Genomic DNA, 24,934 nt, shown 5'->3' on the forward strand with positions numbered 1-24,934 from the left:
CTGTGAAGTTAATCCCATTTCTTTTAGCTATTTCTTTATTAGTTAATGAGGTCTTGCAAAAATGTGTGTCTGTGATGGTGTTTTAGCATCCTTGCCTCTAGGAACATTTTCAAATATTCATAAAGTAGCTCATCTGACCAAAGCTTAAAGCAAAGGTGCATTAAGTATGAATTTAGTCAACTTCAAATGTGGGTGGTCGAAAAGCTGCTGCTGAAATAACCTAAATAATCCTCCTTATTGGTGCTTCCAGATCCACAGCTGTGGGTGCCAGTGTGAAGGGTGACGGGGAAAAGGTATTAGTTGAAACAGCTAGAACTCTGAAGGGCAGCCCTGTAAGCTTTGATCCTGCCTCCTGACTGACAGTAGTGTGGGCCCACTGTTGGAAAACCGAGTGACTTAAAAGAAACAAAAATAAAATGGAAAAGGAATTGCCAGTGGAGCCCCTGGGAAGGAGAGCAGACGCGAGATCATATTGTTCCTGGGAGGCACGAGACCTACTTCCCACTCCAGTTCCTTATAGCAAAGGAGGAAAAGTAGAATCTCAAAAGATAGTTTGGCACTCAGTGATGCATTTGGAGCAGCAAAGCACGTATGGACGCTCAGCTACTAAACTGAGCTCCGTGGTACTGTGAATCATGGCAGTTACCTCTATGACTTGGCTTTGGAGGATTCCCCACACTGTGGAACACAGTATGGGAACACAGCTAGAGTTGACATGCACATGTGTGCACGCACACCCCCACCCAGCCCTTCCTTCTGCAACCTAAGGCATAGAGGCACAAATCCTTCCTATTTTTTACCCTTTTATGATTTTGTTTCCCCAGAGCATCATTTGAGGAAGTTGTCACTATGGATCTTCTATGTGCAGTTTATATGCAAAGGTTTGCTTGGTTCCGGGCAGCCTGGACTACTTTGGCCAAGAAACTGAAAATTACAGCCCAATATTTTCCTTCCTATTTCCAGGCAAATAGGAAGCTGCCACTAAGATGGTTCAAGTCTTCCTGACCCTACTTTAGTATGAGCTCCAGGGACAAATCATGGGCCAAAGTCCTCTGACCATCAACCCCATAGGGCACTGCAATAAATCACTGTACCACTGGAAACTCAGTGCTGCATAACAGGAAACATCTATCCTTGAAAGAACCCATTCATGCCATTGCCACTGAGTGTTTTATTCATTGGAGCCTTTGGCCTTTTACAATATCAACCCCTGAATGAAGGAAGGCTCAGAGCCACACATCTGAAAGGAGATGGCCATGTAATCCCACTCAAGTACAGACCTGGAGAGAGACAGATGTCGTCCATTAATAAGGGCTAATAATGCACATGTTTCCTTTTGCAGCTCAGTGCTCAACTTTTTGGTCATTTTATTTGGTTATGAGTTTTCCCTTAATGTGAAAAAAAAAAGTCCTTAAAAAAATAGCAACGGCACCATAAGAATGCTGCCTTGAGGAACGCCTGGAGTGTAATAATACTATTTCTTTTTTGTCTCTTGCCACAAGGACACTGAGGGCATGCCGACAGCCATTATGATTACAGAAGATACAAGCTAATGTTGGTTGTTCCAGATGTAATTTTGCATTTCTCAAAAGAAATGCTGTTATATCTGGGATGTAAATTTGACTGGTGTCCTGTACTTAATGTTCTTTTACAGGTGATTCACATAACGGGCCGGCTACGCCTGAGAGTGTCGCTGTCCCACGGGAGGACCGTCCCCAGCCAAATCATGGGTCTCGTGGTTGTTGCGCATGCCTTGCCTCCCCCTACGATCAATGAAGTCAGAATTGACTGCCATATGTTCGTCACTCGAGTAAATATGGACCTCAATATCATTTACTGTGAAAATAGGTACTTTGTTTTTGTTTTCATTTGCCCTGTTGCACGTTGCACATTGGTGAGGGTTGTGTTTCAGCCGTCTGAAGGATGGTACTCTCCCAGTGAGGCTCATTCTAAATCCTGATCTTGTTTTTAATGGCCACTTGGGCTGACACCAAACATGCTTTTTCTTTAAAATTTACATTGCTGCCCTGATTTACGTTAGGGACAACAATTAAATGAATCGGGGTACCCAGATATCCATATGCTATAAAGAAGGCCCATTTTGGCTGAGAACCCAAGGAGAGAGCAGGGCTTAGATGCCATTGGCAAAATGATGCAGTAAAATGTATTGCCTGATGCCTCATCGGGACCCACTTCTGCCTAATTCGAGGGCCTGGTCTCGTGGTGGTCAGTGCTCACACAGACGCTAAGCACGGAAAGAGCAAATGAGAATCTGAGGTCCACAGAGGAAAAGGATGAAAAAGAAATTTGCAAAGCTATTAAATAAAACTTTGTCATCCTGAGGATTTCACTTTTATAAATTAAGAAAAAGATGACTCATCATATAAATGAGTTGGCAGTTCTTCCTCAAGACTAAGCTTTTATAAAAGGACTTTTTAGCCTCTGGTTAAAAAGTTCACTTTTTCCATTAAGCACAAAGCAAAGGACAAGGAAATGCCCCTTCAGACCTTTCACCTAGAAGTCAGCAGCCCATCATCAGACTGATTGGAGGAGGAGACCATGGGGTGCAGGGAGGGCGGTGGAGAGGAGCCGCCCACATACCAGGTGTGGGAAGGAAGCTCTGGCGATACTATCCTTCCCCGGGTGCCACAGGGAGAATTACTGCGTCAATCTGGGGAGGATGCTTTTGCAGCACTGTTGTCAGGCTTGTTCACTGAGCCCTGTAAGTGCCTTCAGAGGAGAAACTGAAGATCAGAATGGTCAAGTGACTTGGGGAACTGACCTCTCCAGAGACTAACCAAGAAGATAGCCCCTGCATTCAGTCCACTGGGAAGCGCTGAAGATGTTGAGATCAAGTTGGAAACTGCCTATCATTTCTGACCAGGACCTGATTCAAAGGAAATAATTCACCTTGGGAAAAGATACCCACCTGAGCTATGAGTGTTCAATAGGGTGGAAGAGCTCATGAACCTGTTGCTGTTGTTTGATAAGAAACTCTGAATCTGCATTTCAAATTTTGTTGACATTTATTAAAACGTTTATGATCGTGACATCGTGGGTATGTCTAAGGTATTCTGGAAGGGCCACAGAACATCAGGAAACATGCGTTAGCCAGAATGATTCGCTGGAGTTGGCAGGTCCTGATAAAGATGGCTGGCTTTTACTGATGACTTACTACACACGGGGCGTGTGCAAAGCTCATCACCTGCACAATTTCACTTAAGCTTTAGGACAGTCCTGTGAGGCAGGTGCTGCTGCTGTCTCCATTGCCTTTGGGCAATTTCAGCTAAGAGAGAAACGTTGACTGACTTGTCCTCAGCCAAGAGATTCAAAAGCCCATGTAGTTAGCTACATCCTGTGGAGTCTCCTAGAGTCTCTTCTTTTTCTTCAGAAGTCAGACTGAATGGCAAATGACCGGAAAGAATAACCTCTGAGGGGGACTTTTCATACATATGTACCCATGAAAGAACCCAGTTACAGCCCACAAAGCTATTTCTTCTCTAATTAAAAATGTAGAGTGCTGGAGAAGGCGATCCAACCAGGGAAGACAGACATCAAATCAGAGGATGGACTATGGCTTTGCTTTTTTGAAAACACGCGTCAGCTCCCTTGATTTAGCTACCAGCCACCTCTCCCTCCAAAGAACAGGGCCTCGTCTTATTTACCAAACTTCCAATGATTGTCCTATCCCAAAACATCACTTAATTTTCATTCCTGTGATCAACTCATTAATTCTTTTGACAAGCTCCATGGACCCGAGTGCCTCATGGTGCCACTCTAGTAATTGAGATCATTTTCTGTGACCTGCTTTTGGCATTTTTCTTCCTCTTTTAAAAAAAAAAAAAAAAAAAAAAAAAAAACCTTTTCACAGTCCCCTTTATTAGCCAATACAATACAGCATTATTTCCCATCTGCAGATGATAGTAATTATGAAAAATACCTGTATGAAAGGTAATTGCATGTTTGATCTGAGGAAAAGCATATTGTGTGGCAGGCACTATGCTATGTTAATTTCATTCCATTCATTCATCCCCTCACCAACCTTTTGGATTGTTTTACAGAAGAAGAAACTGAGGCTCAGAGTAAAAGATGCCATCGGGATTCTGATCCTGATATAGGTCATCCAACTGGTCTGGTGCTTTCGAGATATATGTGAAGAGACCCTCAAATGCCGGGCTAGTCACATTCACCACAGTAACAGGCTCTGGTACAGAGAATGGCTTGGATCATTTTTGAAGGATTTAATTCAAGAAAGGAATAAACTAAAGAAATGCCTTCCCTAAAGAATGGAGTGGCTTTTTCCTGGGGTTTATTATTTAATTAGGGAATTGTTAACTAGAAACTAAGGCTTGCTCCTTGACTCTGCAGACCATTCTTCTCTGCATTCCCAAGGACGGCCTCAGGCAAAGCCGACATCTAATGCTTTCAGAGGAGCTGGCAAATTTCAGAAACACCAGTGAGGGAGGGTCTTTTAATGACATCCTTCTTCCCTCATTTGCAGAAAGGGGGTGTAACTGTGCTTGGAAAATAGCTAATGGTTTTAGGAAAACACTGACTAATCTGTGTCATACCTGAAACCCATGAAATCCTTAGAAAACCCTCCTTTTTATTTCCCCAATTAATCTTATCTTACCAAAAACCCTAGTTTGGCCAAAAATATTATTTGAATTGCTAGACACTGAGAAATTCACTTGATGGGTAATATATTTTAATTATGTTTTTTGTTTGTTTGTTTTTCTTTCTTATTTCCCTGCCTTGGGGGCCAGAAAACTCTCCAACAATGATCACATGTGTTTCTTAAATGTGTCATTTCTAAAGATTTACTTCATATTTGAATAGACCATATGCCGTAAGTCATTTAAAAAACACATGAAGAGTAAAGGGAATAAATTAAACAAAAAATATATTCCATTTTGGACTGACCAAAAGGAATCTGCACTTGGTAATACAGAGGGTAACAAGCATTTTGACATGTTTGCATAAACCAGGCAGATTCCCCCAACATGGTTTCCAATTTGGGCTCTATTTTTCCATGCTCTGCCTGAGGACATCGACGTCTGGACAGTCAGTGACAGAGGCTTACACACACGTACTGTCTGTCGAGCACAAGCCTGGAAGAGCTGCTGAAATGGTTTAAAAGTTTTTGTGTGGAATCCACCACAAAATACCAGTTAAAAGGGCCAGGAGTGAAAGCCGAGCTCCCAAATGACTAAGACTAAAAAAGATAATACCCCCAGGCATCTGTATGTCTCAGCATTTAAATTATATCCCTTGAAATGCCAATTTGGACTTTGTGCCAAGAAGCTGCTGAAGCCCTTTTTCATGGAAATACCCAATAGAAGGCCAATCTGTTTAAATGAAAGGTGTCTCTAATCATTTGGTATAAACATAACATGTTTTTATTTTATTATGTAACCTTGAATTATCTTGGCCTGTAATGAGGATCTTGCATTGTTACTGATTCTCAATAATTCCATGAAATTATGTTGTCTAAATGTGCATTCTTAATGCCAAAGAAAGAGAAAAACCTATCTAATTATTGAAACACAATCACTTGATCTAACGCATTTCCTACTTTTGAAAAAAGACTGTTATATGTTAAAGAAATAATCTTATATATAAAAGGTTTCCCTCACAGTGCCACCTCCTCACGGGTACAGTAGTATAATGAAATGTGTCAGTAGATCTGTTTCTAAGTTATTTGACAGTTTCTTTATATTTCCTCCTTTCTGAATTCCAGCCTGTGTTCTTCTCTTTGTAGGATTAGTGATTATATGGATCTGACCCCTGTAGATATCGTAGGGAAGAGATGCTACCACTTCATCCATGCTGAAGACGTGGAGGGCATCAGGCACAGTCACTTGGACTGTAAGTACCTCCTGTGTGGGGGAATAACCCCGACTGGTGTCAGCTCTCTCTGAGGCTTGTTTGGTTTCAGCGCTGATTTTTCCCTTCATCTTTCCTGTGTACATTTCAGATGACTGTCAGTGTGCAGTGAGAAAAAGTGAGACATAAATCATTTCGACGCGTGTTAGAATTAGATTGAAAGTTGGACCTCAGGCCTAGAGAAATTGCTGGATCTTTAGGCACGCACCCAGAATTCTGTGGTGTCTTGTGCTGTCTCTCCTAGAAAGTGGTGGGGAAACCTTTGTCTTAAGTGCTTCCTTGACCCTTTCATTTTCTGGAGAGCAACTTCCACTCTGAAATTTGTGGTCTCAGTTTCAAAATACATGTGGGAGAAGACAAGTTCAAATAAGCCAGAGCCTTATAAAAATGCCTACTTGCCCAGCCACAAAACTGGGGTGAGGGGCAAGCCCGGGAGATGGGGCAGAGCACGTTGTGTGGACACAGCAGCTCTCGAAGGCAGTGTTTTCGCTGTTTCTGGAAAGAGAGTTATTCAGAAGAGTAGGTATCTCCATCCCCCAACTCCTGGGGAACAGAAACTTATCTCAGCTCTTTGAATATGGCTCCCAGCCCCTGAGCCACAGGCTGAACTCCAAAAGACCTTCTGTGCATGTGAGCAAAGCAGGAGCATCAGTGGTGTGGCTGGCTCCAGCAACACACCAGCAGAATCATGTAGGACCCCGCATCCAACCACCCTAGCTGTTCACGCTGTCCATGGAAGGGGTCTGACTAGAGCACTGATCTGGTGGCCGTCTTCTGACCAGAGGTCCTTTATATGACCATTCAGGAGATTCTTCCTGAAGATGAGTCTCCCCCACCCCCTATCCATGTCCCTAGAAGGTTCTAACCCCAGTTCGGACCTCTGAATTTAAATACAGTTACATGCCACTTAGCCATGTTTTGGTCAACTACCTACCATATATAAGATGGTGGTCCCATGAGATTTTAATACTGCATTTTTACTGTACCTTTTCTGTGTTTAGATATACAAATACTTACCACTGTGTTACAGTTGCCTACCAGTATTCAGTAGAGTAACATGCCGTACAGCTCTTGGTCTAGGAGCATTAGCCTATACCGTATAGCCCAAGTGTGTAGTAGGCTACACCATCTAGGTTTATGTAAGTGCACTCTGTGGTATCCACACAATGATGAAATACCCTAGCGATGCATTTCTTAGAATGTATCCCCATCATTAAACAACACGTGGCTGTACATGCAAGTTGCCACAAATGAGACAGTACAGCCTAAAGTTGAAGCATTTATACAGAAAAAGCCAGCCAAGTGGCCTTTGTATTTACCTTCTCTCCCCTTTCTTATCTTGGTCAAAGAGAGCTATTTCATATCTTTCCTGCCCTTTGCAATTATTTCTTCATTTCAAACTCAGAAACATGGAGATGTTGAGCTAGCCAGCATCTCAGAGTATGAACATCCTGTACTGTGTTTTTAACCCTGCATTGGCAACACTGACATGGAGCCAAGTTCAATGTCAGAATCTGTATACACCACGTCTCTGGAAAGAGCCTGCCCGCAAGACAGCAGATTCTACTCCCAACGTGGAGCGTGTGTCTTGATATTGCACACCAGGGATTTAGGGAACACACTTGTTGCTGAGAATGAATGGGTGTTGTGTATCGTAGAAGCAGATGGCTCTTCAATTAATTGGGGAAAAAAAATGATGCGGTTTCCTGAAAAGAAACATCAGGTTCTTTGTTGCTCAGAGTTTAGAGAAAATGGAGAAAAAAAATCAGGATCTTTGGAAGAAGCCATGGATATATTTTTGGAATAATACAGGCTAGAGATCCAGACTTCACAAATGAATATATTGTTTTGAGGACACTGTCATAGACCATGTGTGCAGAGGGAGATGCCTTCTCATTTTGGAATCTTAATTAAGGTCTAAATTCAGAAACCTGATGCTGACAAAAAAAAAAAAAAAAAAGAACTTTGTCTTCCTCAGTTATTATTTGGAAAACATCATGCATCATGCTATCTCTCTGGGATTTGATTTACAGCTTGAAGAAACACAATTCCTCAGGAACAGTGAGTGAGGGCAGCTCATTTCTCCCCATTAAGCAAAGGTCTCCAACAAATATGTTTGATGCCTTTCTTTCCGATTTACTTTTATCTCATTTTCCGTACCCAGAATAATTTGAGAGTGCTGAAAATAAACCACTCCACCATTCACTATTGTGCTATTCTCCTAATTTTTCTGGTATCTTGCCAACTAATAAACAGAGAAGGTATGCTTTCAAATTCTGATTTTTTTCATTACTTGATATTGACATACCGGCTATTGCTTTATGATTCAGCCTACTAACAATGATTGGGTTCATTCTTCTAACTCATACACATGACTTCTAATTTCGAGTTCTTTTAATAACCTTAAACACATGAAAAACAAATAGAATGAGCTGATAATTCTGCATAGTAAAATACACTTCACATATTTAGCTATCATGCTGTGGAATAACTCCACAATGTCAAGTAGCACACAATTAGTAAAACTGTAGGGGGAGGAAAAAGACTGTTTTGATCCTGAAGAAGTTTGATCCTAATCAGATTGAAATTTCAGCGTTCTTGTAGTGCTTAATATCTTCAATCACACACACAAAAAAATCAAACTGATTCCAGTGTCAGGTTTTGCATTCTGTGACTGAAATAAAATGCTAAAATGTACAAATGCATCTCGCTTTGTACAATAAACATTAACATCATTATAAAGTAAGATTGAGTCTAAAATTGTGTGATGGAATGTCTGATGTTTACCTAATTCTCAAACCAAAGCCAGCCCAGTAACAAAATGACAGACCATGTAATAAGTCTTGGTTGTGTAAACACTGGAAGAAAAGGCAAAAAGCCAGCACAGCATCTTGCTTGTCCAAAGCCCTAGGCTATTACTGAAGGATGCCTCAACTGTGCCTTCTTGGCAGGAGAAGGTCATGGTGACATAGAATCAGGTCAAGAATAAGATAGAATTCTAAAACAAAGCGATGGTTAAAAAATAAACCACATTAACTATTTAGTTTTTCTTCCTAGAGCTATTGGCACAATTCCTGGTTCTGTCCTGAAAGATAGGTTGTAGTCATCTGGTAATATTTCTGATTTTTTAATATCTGTCTTATGCCCCAGTTTGATAAAATGTTTTTTTAAAAGACTTAATAGTCTTTGATAACTAAAAATACTATCTTTATCACTTATATCTTTTTTCCTTGCCTAGGCATCTGTAAATCCATAAATGAACTTGTCTCTAGAATAAGAAAAGTAAAGAGGAATATCAGCAGTACCAGGATTACAACTCTGATAAATTGAACCAAGAACTTTAGAGCATCTACTCTTCCACTAAGTTAACATGAGATGACTGACAGTTCACTGGATTTCAACAGAAAGAGTCAGTAAGAATCACATTATTGATGCCAACATGGTAGGTTAGTGAGACTACACTGGAACTCTAAAGCCTAGGGAGTTTTAGGTCCCCTTCTTTCACATTGTGACCAAAGACCTCTGTGATTTCTTTTGTTTAAAACCAATTTCACCAATTCTTCAGGTCAGATCAATATTTAAAGGTTAGAATTTTAAACCATTCACATTAGTAATTATTGGGGCATCTTCACCTCTTCCTCCCTCCAGGTCTCCATTGCTCAGGAGATACGGAGGCTCAAGGCTCTGGAGCTGTGGGATTTCAGAGAAAAGGAGCCAGAGACTGTAGGTGTGGTGGCAGTTTTTTCCTTCCTAGCACCTGAGCCAGTCTGAGAAAACTCTGGAAGAGTTATTTCAGAAAGACAGAAGGACTTCAGATTGCCTTTGAGATCACATGCAGTTAAAAAGCATGGCCTATCCAATATACTTGGGGGTTGTTTTAAAAAAAAAAAAAAAAACAGTAGCTTAAGTGTTTATTTCTTAATTACAAACTTCTATACTTTCTAACAAAACTAATATACAGCTACCTGATATAATGCATTCCATGCTGTTTTGCATCAATAACCCCTACACTTCCCTCCTGAAGGCGTCTCATCACCAAATGCAAGCAGACTGCTTAATGCAGGACTAATTAGTATATCCCCTTCCAGTCTGCGGGCCCTCCATTGTAATTCCTTCCCAGCTCATTTTTTTCCACAATCGAGCATCAATCAAAGTAAGTGCCCTGCCTGCCTAGGCAACACAAGATGTCCTCCATGCATTTGTCATCTGCCACACAAACAAAGGGGGATTTTTAATTGTTGGTTTGGGTATGCAGCCACTGCACATGGAAACGGAAGCTGCAAGTGAAGGAAAGAGAAAAGGTGGAAAGTTTGATGGGTGGGCCAAATGCAGATAGCACGGGGGACTTTTTTCTGTTTTCTGATCTCAGCCTTTCTTCAGGGGTGGGTCTTCAGGGATTTAGCTGCAACCTGGTCATTGGCTGGACTCTTCCCAGAGCAAGTAAGTGTTCCCCTCCTGCCATATGAATGTGAAAATTCCCATGGAAGGAAATGCATGTAATAGCTACCATGTCTGACTTTCTTCAGAAGCCAAGTCAGCCTTCATCGTGTGCCTGGCCATTAACCGAAAAAACCGTCACAAGGAGACAAGATAAAGGCAGGTTTTTATGCAGGAATGAATTTGTATTATTTTGTCTTACTTTTTTTTGGGGGGGAGGGGGTGCCGGCAGGGAGACAGCACTTGTTTTGGCTTTTCAAGTCCATAGGCAGGCACAGAGACAGAGACCAGCAAGAGGGTTGAGCTCCAGCGGTGCATCCCTGCTGCGCTTACTACACTGTGCATCAGTGGGGCAGCGGTGTCAGCACCCCCTGGGAACTCAGAGACGCACATTTTAAGGCCTTCCCCAATCAGAATCTGCAGTTAGCAAGATCCCCAGCTGACTCATATTCATGTGAAAGCTTGAAAAGTACAGACCATACTAGTGTTTAGACAGCACTATTCTACATGACGTAAACAGTAAATACAAACTGAGTATCTGAAGGGTTTTCTTTTCCTCTCAAATTGGATGAATTCTGAGAACAGTAGCAAAAGGTGAGTAGTGAAGTAACTCTGAGGGTACTCGATCAGTATTCAAATGAAACAAGAATAGGATTAAGAAGCTGACTTCTTTACAAAGATGTAAAGTTTTAAATATCAATGAGAAAAATTTAACAGAGTATAATTAGTAGTAATATCCGACCTAGTAAGCAAAAGATCTTACTGTTTTTTTTCCCTTGGGCGAATACTTTCCTGTGTACTTGACTGTATGAGTGAATATGAGCAGTCATTTTTTTCCTATTCAAGTTTATCTAACATTTGTGAGCACTTACTAATGCAAAGCCTGTGTCATTGCTGTGAGGTTTCAAAAACAACTAAGGTATGGTGTCCACCTTCGAGGAGCTTACATACTAATAGAGAAGGCAGCGTGAAACAGCCAATTCTGATTAGCTAGTATGAAATGAGGTCTCTTAAGATGTGCAGACAAAACACAGAAACCCCAGAGGTGAAAACAACTAAGGGGAGGATGGAGAAAAAGCCCCAGGGGAGGCAGATTTTCCCTGGACTTTACTTTGAAAGAGGATGTCAAGAGAGATGGAGGAGTGGTCTAAGGCATTGCAGGCTTAGAAGAGCATAGGAGAGACATAGAACGCAAGCACATGATCTTTTCTGTCTCTCCAGAGAGCAAGCCAGAACTTTGATTTGACTGACAAATTCTAATATAATTCTCACATGGATTCGCAAGCTTCTCCTTATTATTATTTCAATTAGTAGCTGCTTTTTTTTATTGTTATTTTTATTTATTTATTTATTTATTTATTTATTTATTTATTTTTTGAGACAGAGTTTCACTCTTGTTGCCCAGGCTGGAGTACAATGGCACGATCTCAGCTCACTGCAACCTCCGCCTCCTGAGTTCAAGTGATTCTCCTGCCTCAGCCTCCCGAGTAGCTGGGATAACAGGCATGCGCCACCACGCCCGGCTAATTTTGTATTTTTAGTAGAGACGGGGTTTCTCCATGTTGGTCAGGCTGGTCTCGAACTCCCGACCTCAGGTGATCCACCCACCTGGGCCTCCCAAAGGGCTGGGATTCCAGGCATGAGCCACTGCGCCCAGCCTAGTAGTTGCTTTTATTATAGTTTTTTTAAAACATTGTATTTGACAAAAAATAACCCATTGCTCTTATAAGGCATGATCAGAAGAAGAAAAAAAAATCAATACTTCTGGCCGGGCATGGTGGCTCATGCTTGTAATCCGAGCACTTTGGGAGGCCAAGGTGGGTGGATCACAAGGTCAGGAGTTCGATACCAGCCTGGCCAACACAGTGAAACCCCGTCTCTACTAAAAATACAAAAATTAGCTGGGCATGGTGGCGGGCGCCTGTAATCCCAGCTACTCAGGAGGCGGAGGCAGGAGAATGGCATGAACCCGGGAGGCGGAGCTTGCAGTGAGCCAAGATCATGCTGCTGTACTCCAGCCTGGGCAACAGAGTGAGACTCCATCTCAAAAAAAAAAAAAAAAAAAAAAAAAAAAAAAATCAATACTTCTGAGTCATCCATTTTAACCTAAATCAGTTAACCTAAATAAAATCAATTCCATTACTTCTTATAATGGCATCTTGTTCTCAATCTTATACAAACTATTTTTTAAATTGTTTCCTGAAAACATTCAATGATACCTTACATATCTCAAAAAACATCAAACTTTTTTTGACTTAAATGAGTGGCATAGGATTTAATTCATGTATGTGTCTAACATACAACAGTTTTCCCATACATGCAGGGTTAACTAAAGATCAGGTCATTCAAATCTCTTCATGAACTCCCACGTCTTCTCTGGCTTCCTAGAACTTTTGGTGGGGCGTATCAACTAGAATGCACCTGGTTACAAGTAACAGAAAATCCCAGTAAAAATGACTTAACTTTCTCTTCATGATCAAAAGACTTGATCAAAAGATCAAGATAGCATCCCCATCATCAGTTCCTCATAGGGCAATGTCTGAAGTGCAGAAGGGGTCAGTCGATGTTTTGTGTTCATTTTGGAGCTCACAGAAAACATTTCCAGAAGCGCTTCCCCACCACCCCACAGCAGGGAGAAGCCTCTTGTGTCTCATAGTCCTAGGTGTCATCGAGTGCCCAAGCCTAAGCCACTCGTAGAATTACTGTATCTGGCTTAAACAATCAAGGTTTATTCTCCTGGGATTTAGGAGGAGGCCATCAAACATAAAACCCAAAATCAGACTTCCGTTATCCAGAAGGAAGTGGCAGAATAGCTGTTGAGCGACGACCAACAATGACTGCTACATGGAAGAATCTATGTTTTCACAACAAAGTACTTGGATTTCTAAAAATCTACATAACAGATGAACAAATGGAATTTGTCTGGGATCCTGGAAATGTTTCTGACTTTCTGAAACACCAGTTTTTATATACCTGTGCCTCGCTTCTTATGTATTTCTTTTTAAAGATGTTTAGTGGACTTAACAAAATGATTGCCTCCAGAAGCATAGGGTCCACCAGAGACAAAATAAATCTGAGTATAAGGTCCACATCACCCCTTTTGTCTGTTTTCACTTCTGCCTATGCCCTAATCAGATTAACTGCTTCAGTACTTGATAATACTTAATTGTTAAAGGGAGGTGAAGAATGCACCCAGCCCAAGTCAGACCCCCTTGCTCTTTCATAAACCTACATACCACGTGCCATACAGTTGTCACTGTTATAAACTTATTTGTGAGAATGATTGATAAGCATCTCTTTCTCATTCAAAGGCAAGTAGAGGTAAATCCCTCTTTCCAGAGTGAATAAAACTTTTTCAACAACCTCTGACAGTAGAGACTTCCACTTGAGTTTCATTGCCCAGTGTCTCATCATATTCCAAACCTAAACCAATCACTGACTAGGGGAATGCAATTATCAAGACTGATGGAGACTAACGTAGGAGGACAGGCCTGTGACACATTTTGCACACTCTGATATCCCCCAGTGATGAGCACAGAGTAGGCACTCAAAAAAAAAAAAAAATGGATTGAATGAATAAATCCACCACTGTCCTCAGTTCCTAGCCTTAATTTTTTTAATTCCGTGTTGAAGAGTTCACCGCTTCCCATTTATATAACAAATTCCCCCCCAAAAGAGAAGGTATAGGGTCCTAAAAAAATACTGTATCCTTAACTATTGTAGGTTGAGAAGGGAATGAATGAGTGGGACTGAAACACCCTGGTCGGACTGAAAACAGCTTGTAAAATACTGTGATCGCAGATGTCCCTCGTGCCAACAATTATTTTGATTCTCCTTGTCCTAGAACACTAACAGTGTTTAAAAGCCTTGTTCTCCAATTCAGTACATTATCATGAGGAAAAGGGGAATTTATTTTTTAAACTTAACAAATTGACGCATTCTAAATTAATGAGAAGTTTTCTGCATGATTCAATATTAACAGTTAATAAAAATCTATCAATTGGCAGTGTATAGGAAAAAACCTCTCCTGAGGTTGTAAATCATACAGATAGCAATTCAAGCAGGGCCTGTCATTAGCGTATTAGGGGGGAAAATCCATAGATGATGCATACTCATTCACAAAACATCTACAGGTCTTCGGTCCTTAAGCTCATAACTCACAATAAGTATCAAATATCCTTCAATTCTACCAAATATTGCTCAGCATATAGATTTACAAAAAAAAAAAAAAACCTAAAAACCAATTTCTGGATGCCTGCTATTTAAGACATCTAGCTCACTAATTGCAAAATCTATAGAAAAGTCTGCACAGCATCAAAGCCTCGGTTGATCCTATGAGCAGTTCTAAATGAAAAACTGTCTCTTTTGCGAGTAAATAAAGCACTTAATGCAGTTTCTGGCTATAATTGTGTTTCTCCTGTGGGTTTTGAAAATGACCTTCCTGTAAGCATCAAGGACTGTAACTTTTTAGATAAGGAAACTTGTTCTTGTTTTAAGTCTATGTCAGGTTCATTCCCCTATAGCCAGTTTTCAAAAGCCTAAGAAAAAGTAATCCAGAATTAAAAAAAAAAGAAAGAAAGAAAGAAAGAAAGTCCTGTTTCCAGAATGAAGTTCCCTGTCAGCCTGCCTTGGGCCTTAGGTGGAGAAGCAGAGATTAAAGAGTCAGTATTCTTTTTCATGTTTCATCTGCCAGTTTTGTGAATGTAGAAAGAGAACCAGTGGCTACAGCTAAGCACCCAACTGTGGTATTAAGTAGAAAGTGTGATTCTAGCACACCCCCCTCACTTACACACACAGATACACACTCTAGTGAATTCAAAAATAATTTTTGAGTTTCTGGCAGAAGGCACCTGCTCTCCGTTCTCCGCGGCCACTGATGAAGGTACCTCCAGGAGGGGGTGAATGGCGCCACAGATGCGTCCTCCTATCGCCATGACGATAATGAAGCTCTTTGTTCGGCTGTGTGAATGTGAAGTGTGGAATCTCCGATGATCTCACCATTTCCTATTTATTCTATACTTACCTGAATGCACCATGTCTTGCAGCTTTTTAATGCATATGCAAACCACTAAAATGTCCTTTTGTGAGACACTTTGCTAAAAGACCGCTTTTGATATGTGTTCTTCATCTCCTCTTCAAACTGAATTAGACTGCTTCCTTCTTTTTATGACACAACTAACTCACTATTTAGAATCTTTGGCTTTGATTTTGTAGAACAAGCCCAACAGGAAGAGACCACGTTCTCTTTTTTTCTCCATATTTCTGAAGGCAAACTTGTACTGATTTGTTTTGATTTACTACCAGAATTATATTCCTGCCACAGACACTGGCTTCCTTTATGTCCTTTCAGTCATCAGTCTGTGTCTGTGGACAAAGTTTTCCCAAGGAAAACTGAAATCCCTCTGTTGGTAACTGTGTGCAGGGCCACGGATGTGTGCCTCAGCAAAATGTCCATCAGATTTGCAGGGAGAAGAATTATTCTAAGCAGTACATTTCTTATAGGCCAACCACTAAGCTCAAACCAAGAGACCAGGTGACATTTTAAAAAGATATTCAATAAAACTTAGCATCCAGTCTTGGTGGGGGTGGGGGGCGGGCAGGGGAAACATGTGTTCGATGTAAAAGGTCACATGTTCTAAAATGTAAGCACTCTACAATTTTCTTTTGATTGAACTGTATTTGCAGCTACCTTCACAGTTAGAGGTACATGGTATTAATATTTTGACTTCAATAGCCAAAGACACACTTACTCATGGTATTCTAACTGTTAGCTAAGCAAAGCTGAAACAGTTCAACCAGGAGGATTTAAATCTCTCCCAGTTCATCTCTATAGAATTCTTCTCACAACTGGAGGGTCACCTCTGTCCTCTGAAGAGCACAGCTTATAACTCTAAAGCACCTTTAACTTGGAGGGTGGGATGGTGCCAACAACAGCCTCCTGGTTTTCCTTCGAGCAACAACAGCCAAAAGCAACTGGTTACACCCTGGGCCTCAGAGGAGCAAGGAACGTGTTCTTGTGTGCTAGCAGAGATGTTCCCAGTTACGTCTGGGACCTTTCAAGATTCTAAGCTAACCTACGCAAGTGTATTTATCCTCTCTATGTCTTCAGGTTTACTTTGTCAAATCTAAGAAGAGGTCATTTAAAAGTTTTGGCATCCTCAAACTAAAAGTAATTACTAGAGTACAACTTTAAAGACATAATTCTAGAGATGCTTTGACACGATCAGTGAATTCAGCGAGAGACACACAGGCTGCTCAGCCCAAAAATTTTGGAGAGTAGAAAGTAAACTTTGGAACAAACCAAAGAAAAGATGCTAGGTTACATGTTAGAGGTACCTAGACCATATGACAAGGATGTGATATTCAAATTAGAATTTCTCTCTCTAGTTCCTCTCCCTCTGTTCCTTTCCCTTTGTGGTTTGTAGACATGGTTATGACTTTACTCCTAAGCTCATTGGTGTGATGAGTATGTGTCTCTTTTCAAGGGACAATTAACTATCTTTTTAAGGATTTTCATATCAAGTAACTCACATGGTGCTTATTTTTGTTATTCCCACAGAAGGAATTTTATGAAATAAACTTATTCAAATATTCTCTCCTTTCTCACTGCTGAAACCTAAAACTTGAAAATAAAAAACAACAGCCACTGGACTAAAGAGAATCAAAAAAGTTTTTTCTGTGTTTTTCAAGTTCTCTAATTTATTACACACTAAAAATCTCTTTCAAACTGGCACCAAGGTGGCTTTTCTTCTTGAGCTGATTAGGACCACATGAGCTCAGGAAAAGCTGTCAGATCCTGCCTCTGGCGCAGCTGGAATGATCCAACTGATTTGCCAGTAGGACTTTTTTTTTTTTCAAGGAAAGAAGCTTCATCCCAAAGTCATAAATTTATATTCTGGAGGCCCAAGCAAAAAGTATTTCTTGTTCATTTTTTAAAGAAGCTAAATTCCATTATGATTTCTTTTTTCTTGAGTCAGAGTCTTGCTTTGTCACCCAGGCTGGAGTTCAGTGGTGCAATCTCAGCTCACCGCAACCTCCGCCTCCCAGGCTCAAGCGATTTTTGTGCTTCAGCCTCCCTCGTAGCTGGGATTACAAGTACACACCACCACACCTGGCTAATTTTTGGATTTTTAGTAGAGGCAAGGTCTCACCATGTTGGCCAGGCTAGTCTCAAACTCCTGGCCTCAAGTGATCCATCCACCTTGGCCTCTCAAACATTATGATTTCTTTTACAAGATCTGTTGCAAACCAAAAGCAACTTGGGGTGATATTTTGGTAAATATGTTGTCCTAACTTTGCACTGTATCTGTAGTTATCTAGATTCCCACTGGCGCTTGGGGGTCTCATTCAGAAAACACTAATCCCTAGGAAAGACCAAGCGAAATTGTCTACCCTTTAGGAAGTCTGTCTGTCAGACTGGCCCAGGGTAAAACCACGGGTCAAACTCGTCTTCTTCAGCTGCCCACGGTGGGCTCTGGAACCTGCTTTGTGGTATTCACCACAGGACGTCAAGGGCTATCACGTGGCTCCCTGACTCCCCAAGGAAGCCTTGAGCAATTCCCTTCCCCTTCAGTCTTTTTACAGATACCTCCTCACATCAGAAGTCACCTGTCCTGCCTCTCTCACATTTAGCTCTCCTCTCTTGCTAGCTGACCCTTGGCCTGGGTGATAAAGAAAGCTGTATTATTATATTCATGGGCCCTAACAAATGAGTGCTGGATTTATCTTCTCAGGAAACACAGATCCATTTAGGTAGACCCAGAGTCATCCTACTGTAATTCAAAAAGATGACACCATACAGTCCCTTAGCAAAGGAGCCTTTCAGCCCCCTTTGCTACACATACGTGCAGACCACCGGGGAGGCCAAACATTTGGCTGGATATCCATTTCCAAATTGGGATTTTATTAAGAGAAAGTATTATCAGGAAGGAGGGGGTGATCTTTACATTAATTCTGCAGATTCTAATTTGATATTATAACTCCTTTATCCCTTTGCCCCTTTTGTATACTTTGTATAATGGAGATAATTCTTTTGAAAATTTTGCCTGCTTTTGGTCAAATTCTAGTCTAGAACTCCCAGGCAGGCTGTGCTGATCTGGCCTGCCATCTCAATGTATTCTTCATGTGATTCTAAAAAGGGGCTTCTTAGTCTCTTTGCCTTTGTTCAACCTACTAGAACCATTTGGAATTATTCCTCATTCCAGATACAAAGCAGACAGAATTATACCCCCAACCACTGATTGGGGTGCTGTAAGTTTTCTCTGTGAAAATAGTGGACAGAATTATATAACCCATCGTTCCTCTATTAATAGTTAACCAGGTTGAGAGGATTTGAATAAAAGCACATCTTGTTGCATGCAACAATGGTTTGACAGAAGAGCTGTATGGCGGAGTTAGTATTTTACTGCTTTCAGCTTCACCACGCAGTTTTGTAGCCTGGGAAGCCATGCATGCAGAATGGCAGAACTTACAATTGCCTACAAAAGGAGAGTACAATGCAACCTGTGGAGCCACGCCACCAAGAGAAGGTGACAGTTCCAGGCCTTCAAAACACCCTAAACTGGTGAGGAGTTTCAGAATGAAATTTGTTATGATTTGAAACACTCATCAAAGTGAGGCTTTTTCAAGTAACAGTTAAGACATAATTACCAAATTTTACAACGGTCCCATTAGTGTGCTGTGAGAAAAAAAGGAGAATAGAAGAAAACCTTGAAAGTTTATATGTTTATGGATATAATAGATGGATGTGTGATTTTTGAGCACTTTCAGAGCCAGGAAGAGTGGCTCAGGACAAGATGAGAAGAGCTTCCACAGCCTTAAACACAGCTCTTTTCCAAAGTGACTTCCCTTTACACCCATCCACCCCCCTCCAAAAAAAAAATCTAAATGTACTTCATGAAACTATTGTATATGAAGCACTTATTAGCCGTAATTAAATGGACAATATGAATTTACTACGTCTTTAGGACTCTGGCTTGTTCTGGTTTAGAGCAAGATGATTAATGCAAATACATATTACTTGAGATAACCATTTAGCAGCTAATTTAGCCAAATTTATTACAGCAGTTAGAGGTTTTTCATTTTAGCAGACGGAGACAAGGACATGCCAAAAGCGGGCGACGTAGATGAGTGCACACTGCCCTCTAGTGGCCAGCCAGCCGGTGAGCTTTTGCGGGGCGCCGAGTTGCTGCGACCCGCATCCAAGTAATAACAGCAGGTTTTCCACATTTCCGGCACCCTTTTAAACCATTCCCATCCACGGCACTTTATTTCAGGGGATGATTTACTGTGCTTTTCCCTTTTACTAGCTCAGGAGTACCCAGATACAAATCAAATCAATTTCAACTTGGCGAGATTTTGGTTCAAGTATCATTTTTAACATCTGCATTTTAAAGCTCTCTTTCAGTGGGTATTTAATGGCACCGTTTCACATTACTGATTGTTTTTACTTGTTCCTTCATTTGGGGCCATATTTCAGAGTCTGTGTGGAGCTGTCACTCTGTTTGGCTCCAGCCAAGTCAAGTCTGTGCCTCCCTTAGGCCAGTGTTTCTCTCTGACTCCACTGGGGAATTTATTTTGTTCCAACATTCAGTGAAGTCTCACCAGAATCTCCCCCGACTGACCAGTGTAAATTTAGTTCATCCGAGGACTATAAATTCAGTTAGACAAGATCAAAAGGAACAGACATATAAGGACGCGGGTTGAGATTGCTCACACTGAGGAGAAATGATCAAAGACGAGGGGTAAAGCATCTTTGCAACCATTCAAATATCCAGAATCTCAAAGAGGTCTACCTCAAAGCTATGAATAAATCACATACAGATTTGCCTTTCTTACCATCTGATGTCAAACCCATTGACAATATCCACACCGCATTAGGTGTTCTGTGAGCCAAAAAGATTTGTAGTCCTTTTATTCTTTTCACACCATGGCTGCCCAAAACGGAATAAAGTCTTGCTACAAATGCCAGTAACCCTGGCTCCAGAGCTGCCGCTCCACTGACTTGATTTCATTTGTCCTACTAATGGCATTCTATATTAAGCATACAGAGGGTCACCCTGGCTTGGTGCAGGTCCTACCATTTTTAGGCTTAAGGTTTTGTAGAGATAAAAAAGAAAAAATTATTTGATCCCAGTCTTAATACAATGCCTCTGTTTTGTTTTGTTTTTTTTTTCCCCAGTGCTGAATAAGGGTCAGTGTGTGACAAAGTACTATCGCTGGATGCAGAAGAACGGAGGATATATTTGGATACAGTCCAGTGCCACCATAGCTATTAATGCCAAGAATGCAAATGAAAAGAATATCATCTGGGTGAATTACCTTCTTAGGTATATTTTCTACTTCTTTTCTATTTCTGTCCTGGTTATAAAATATGCAGCCCTATGGTTAATAGCCTACATGTTGTGAATATTATCTTTTGACAGTACCTGGTGTGGAACTTCATGGCAATTCTGCTATGCTTTCCACAAGATTCAAATAAATGTGAGAAGATAAAACTATGTTGGAAGGGACTTGCAGGAAAGATTTCAAGATTTTCAATAATTCTTGGTCTGTCAACATTTGGGCATCTCTGCAGAAGTTGCTTTGGTTTTCCCACAAATGCTTAGGCCAGAATAATACAGACTTCGGCCTACAGCTGAAGCATTCAAAAAGCACCTCCTCTTCCCCACCACACACACACTCACACACTCCAGTTCCTGTGAAAATTAAGTAAAACAGAATGGAAGAAAAGTGGCAGGGAACATTATATTCCTCTTATATTTCATCCCTTTGATGCCCTTAGCATATTACATAGGGTTTGACTTCCTGGGCATTAAAGTTTTGGTAAACAAAGTGAGTTGCTTTGCTGAAATCAAACAATAGCGGTGTAAAAATGAAGGCAATCTTTTTTTTTTTTTTTTTTTTGTCCCACTGCTTTGTGATCTTTGGCAAGTTTTACTGCTCTTAAAGTGTGTCCTTAACAGTCTATCTACAAGTAAGCCGAAGCTCAACTACTTCCTAAATTCCGGTGTGAGACACCATTTCTCTCCCCTTCCCAATCTGCATTCTGCCTTTGGATTCAAACTAGCAGAAAACTAACCAAGACCCACAGATTGGGCCGTCTTGAGTATGGGGGCAGGCTTTCTGGGAAGTTCTCCACCAATCCTGGTGTGAAACTATCATAGCACTTGGCCTGGCTCCCTCCCACCCCCATCATTCTGGTCTTTGGCTTCTCCTGGCCTAAAGCCACCAAGCAGAGCCCACACGTGGTCTGAGTAGGAAAATATCCAGTAGGTCTTATGAATGGAAGTTGGTGCCCTTTGGCTGATAATTTAGACAGGGAGTACCTGAATCCCATTTTTCTTTGAGACAGCCAAATGGAGCTGAGAAGCTAACAACCATGGCTCATCAGCACACTGGCCCTTCAGAGTGTGTTCACATACTTTGGTGATGACTTGAAGGCATGAATGTGCTTGCTACCAACAGCATATCAATCAGACACTAATGATTATTGCTCTAGAGAGGGCCTTAATGTGCACCACTTAAAAGAGTCTTCATTTATCTACTTTCTATTTCCTTTTGTTGACCTCTTCTGCTCTACATTAATTCTCTCTAAAGGTAAAAGTATGTGTATTGAATGTGACTTTCTCCGAGGCCTGATTTCCATGTAAAGTCTCCCCTGTGTTTGTGATGTGTTCAAGATGAGTTCTGGTACCAAGGAATCCTTGTACATAGAGTTTTATGGAATAATTACTATAGGGAATGCAGGTGGTTATAAAAACTCACATGCCAGACAGAAAATAGAATAAGGTCTTGTGGCACTGACATTCTTTTGCTAGGCAAAATGATATTGTGACAAGGAGACCCATCACCATTAAGAATTAAATGCTGGCAACAGGCACCCTAGGGCTAGCAGTGTCTGGCTCCCATGTTGATGAAACATAGGTACTGAAGTCATCTATGTGGTTGTTACTCCCATTCTGTGAGATTTCTTCCTATCTGGATCTTTCTTACTGCCTCATCAGCCTCATGACTTCTCTGCCCATAAATGCAAGGAGTAAGAAGAGCTAAGCAATCAGTCTCTGAATACCATTGATCTAGCCTAGGATCAGATGGTACAAACTCATGAGCTTTGGTGATTCTATTCCATCAAATCCCATATGGATAGGAAGGAAGTTTAGGTATCAAAGACCAGTCTTCAACCTCAAAAGCTTCAATCTCAGGCATAGAAGACCTGTTTCAGCTGACCTAAAAACCCTCCCTGAAGTCAACGATAAAGGACTGTAAATTGTAGGGCAAGTGATCTGTGAGCCCCCAAAGAAGACTAACGTAGATGGGCTTTAGCAGGGGAAACTCCACCAAGACAGCCATTCACTGGTATCACTTCTATAGGGTAAAGATCTAGTAAGAAAATGATGTGGCCCTGGCAATATAGCAACTACAGAAGTTTGGTTTTCTTTCCCACATTCTTATCTATTATTCTTCCCTGAGCAATACTTTCATGTCACTTCTTCCTTCCCAGAACCCTTGCACCCAGGCCCCAATCCAGGCTCGTCCTTCCCTGTTCTGAAACTACTGCTCCTCCAGTCTTCTTCCCATTCCCTCGTAATACTTAATAGAATTATAGACTCAGAGTATTCAGAGACGGAGTCCACCTTCCCACCATTAGTCTCATCTGATTATCAAGAGAAAGCTTTGCTGCTGAAGCTAATTCACACTAAGGAGTAAATGCCTGATAATCCATTTTAGTGAATTACCCCTCCCAGGAACATTTGCAGTTTTAGAGTAGTTACTGAAACAGTGACTCTACTATAGGAATTTCGCTAGAGATTAGCAAATGAGTCAGTAATCATCAATTTTAAGTCTCTGCTTGGCTAGCCATCATGGAAAAATAGAAGAGGCATTTCCCATTTTGAAGCAGGAGGATTTCCTTGTGCCTTCAGATTACAGGAGCCTACTCTCCTCATGCATCAGGTGGCCTTGGAGTGGCATTTCCAGAAGACAGGTCAAACTGACTTAACATGCTGTCTCTTCCAAAAGAGCCTTGTTTCCAAACTAAAAATAGAACAAAAATTAAGCACATTTGTGCAAGTGAGGTTAGATCCCTTCTGTTAGGGCCTCTTTCACACTGGGACTCTCCCCACTGCAATCAGATTTCCAGCTAACAAGCCACAGGTGTACACCACATGAGCAGATGAAAATGTGATTGTAATGGGTGTGTTGACAGTTCAGTAGCCATAATCCATGCATCCCAAGGTGCACCTGTGCATCTGAAAGATAGGCACCAAAGGCTCTGCTGCCCCACCAATAGCGTGGGAGCCATCTGAACGGCTGAGAAGCTACATCAAGGGCCCAAAACAAAGGTACTGAGGCCATGGACTCATTAGGAGCCCAAGAGAAGACACGACACACCAGGAGGCATGGGAATGAATTGTTGAGAGTATTTCTCATCCTCCCTTCCCCCAGGTGTACTGTCAAGCAGCACAGTTTCCTGACCCCCAGTGGTACCTGATTATTTAAAAGCTTCTCCATGGCTTTCAGGGAGCATTTGGGTATTCTATCATTGCAGCAGGGTGCACCTGTACCTTGGCACATGCAAGCCAAGCTTCCATAAAATCCCATGAAGAGCTGAGAAATGATTTCATGTTTAGTCTTTGAAACTTTCTAAACTCCAGAAGTCTGGGACAAAGAAGTGGGGGAGAAGATGGTCCAAACAAACCATGCAGAATGGATGTCTGCATTCCTGACCAGTGCCTCCCTTCCACAGCAATCCTGAGTACAAGGACACACCCATGGACATCGCACAGCTCCCCCATCTGCCGGAGAAAACTTCTGAATCCTCGGAGACATCCGACTCTGAGTCAGACTCTAAAGACACCTCAGGTATTACAGGTATTATTCCTTCTTCTCCATGTTCTGCAGTGAAGCTTGCCCACCACACACGGGGGGTGGGCAATGGCCAGAGGGCCATCATCAGAGGCAAAGCAACTGGTCACATTTCAGAGACACATATGTCACATCAAGTTATTACTGAGTGTCTGCCTCTCTCCACACACACATATATATAATTGTACACTGCTACATACCTGTATGTACTATATAGGTATATATACGCACAATACATATAGATATGTAGTGCTGGATAAATACGTTTGTGTGTATATATATATTTATATATGTTTTTGTGTGTATATATACACACAGAAGAAAGAGATCTTTTGAGATCTGACAGATCTCTTTCTTTAAATATACAGAAAGAGAGTGATTGCTCTTAGCAATCACTTAATGTCAATCCACTGGCCAAACAGAAGGAGCCCTGCTCTAACCTCATAGCTAGCTCTCGGCCTCTACTAGAGGCAGGTACTAGGGCCAGCTCCAAGAGAGTCTGTGACTTTGAGCCCCAAATATTCACATTCCCACCAAGCTGGGACTGAGCCTCTAAAGTAGGGTACTTAATGGTGGCATCGATCAATGCCTCTTTCAGGGTGCTGGACTGTTACTTATTTCCTGAATCTATGCAGAACAAACGCATGCATTTTCATTTCTTTTGGAGAAGCAGACTTCCTGAATAGTTCTTTGGGACACAGAAAAGTAGTCTAAAAATTTGCTTTTCGTCCTATCCCCAGCCCTC

At 41.4% G+C, this 24,934-nt stretch overlaps 1 protein-coding gene across 14 annotated transcripts in view; it reads left to right on the forward strand.

Moving 5' to 3' along the window:
* The window catches only part of NPAS3 (neuronal PAS domain protein 3), an 871,353-nt gene that overhangs the window by 840,561 nt on the left and 5,858 nt on the right, over window positions 1-24,934 (forward strand). For 12 of the 14 annotated variants that reach the window (XM_063651524.1, XM_063651525.1, XM_054449079.2 and 9 more), the window contains 4 exons: window positions 1,655-1,848; window positions 5,762-5,868; window positions 20,504-20,651; window positions 24,071-24,195. In XM_063651524.1, coding sequence (XP_063507594.1) covers window positions 1,655-1,848; window positions 5,762-5,868; window positions 20,504-20,651; window positions 24,071-24,195 — 574 coding nt within the window. The remainder of the gene's footprint in view (window positions 1-1,654; window positions 1,849-5,761; window positions 5,869-20,503; window positions 20,652-24,070; window positions 24,196-24,934) is intronic. The other 2 variants (XM_063651526.1, XM_054449078.2) reach the window with 1 other exon arrangement.

Source organism: Pongo pygmaeus, chromosome 15, assembly GCF_028885625.2.
Source record: "Pongo pygmaeus isolate AG05252 chromosome 15, NHGRI_mPonPyg2-v2.0_pri, whole genome shotgun sequence".
Taxonomy (NCBI): Eukaryota; Metazoa; Chordata; class Mammalia; order Primates; family Hominidae; genus Pongo; species Pongo pygmaeus.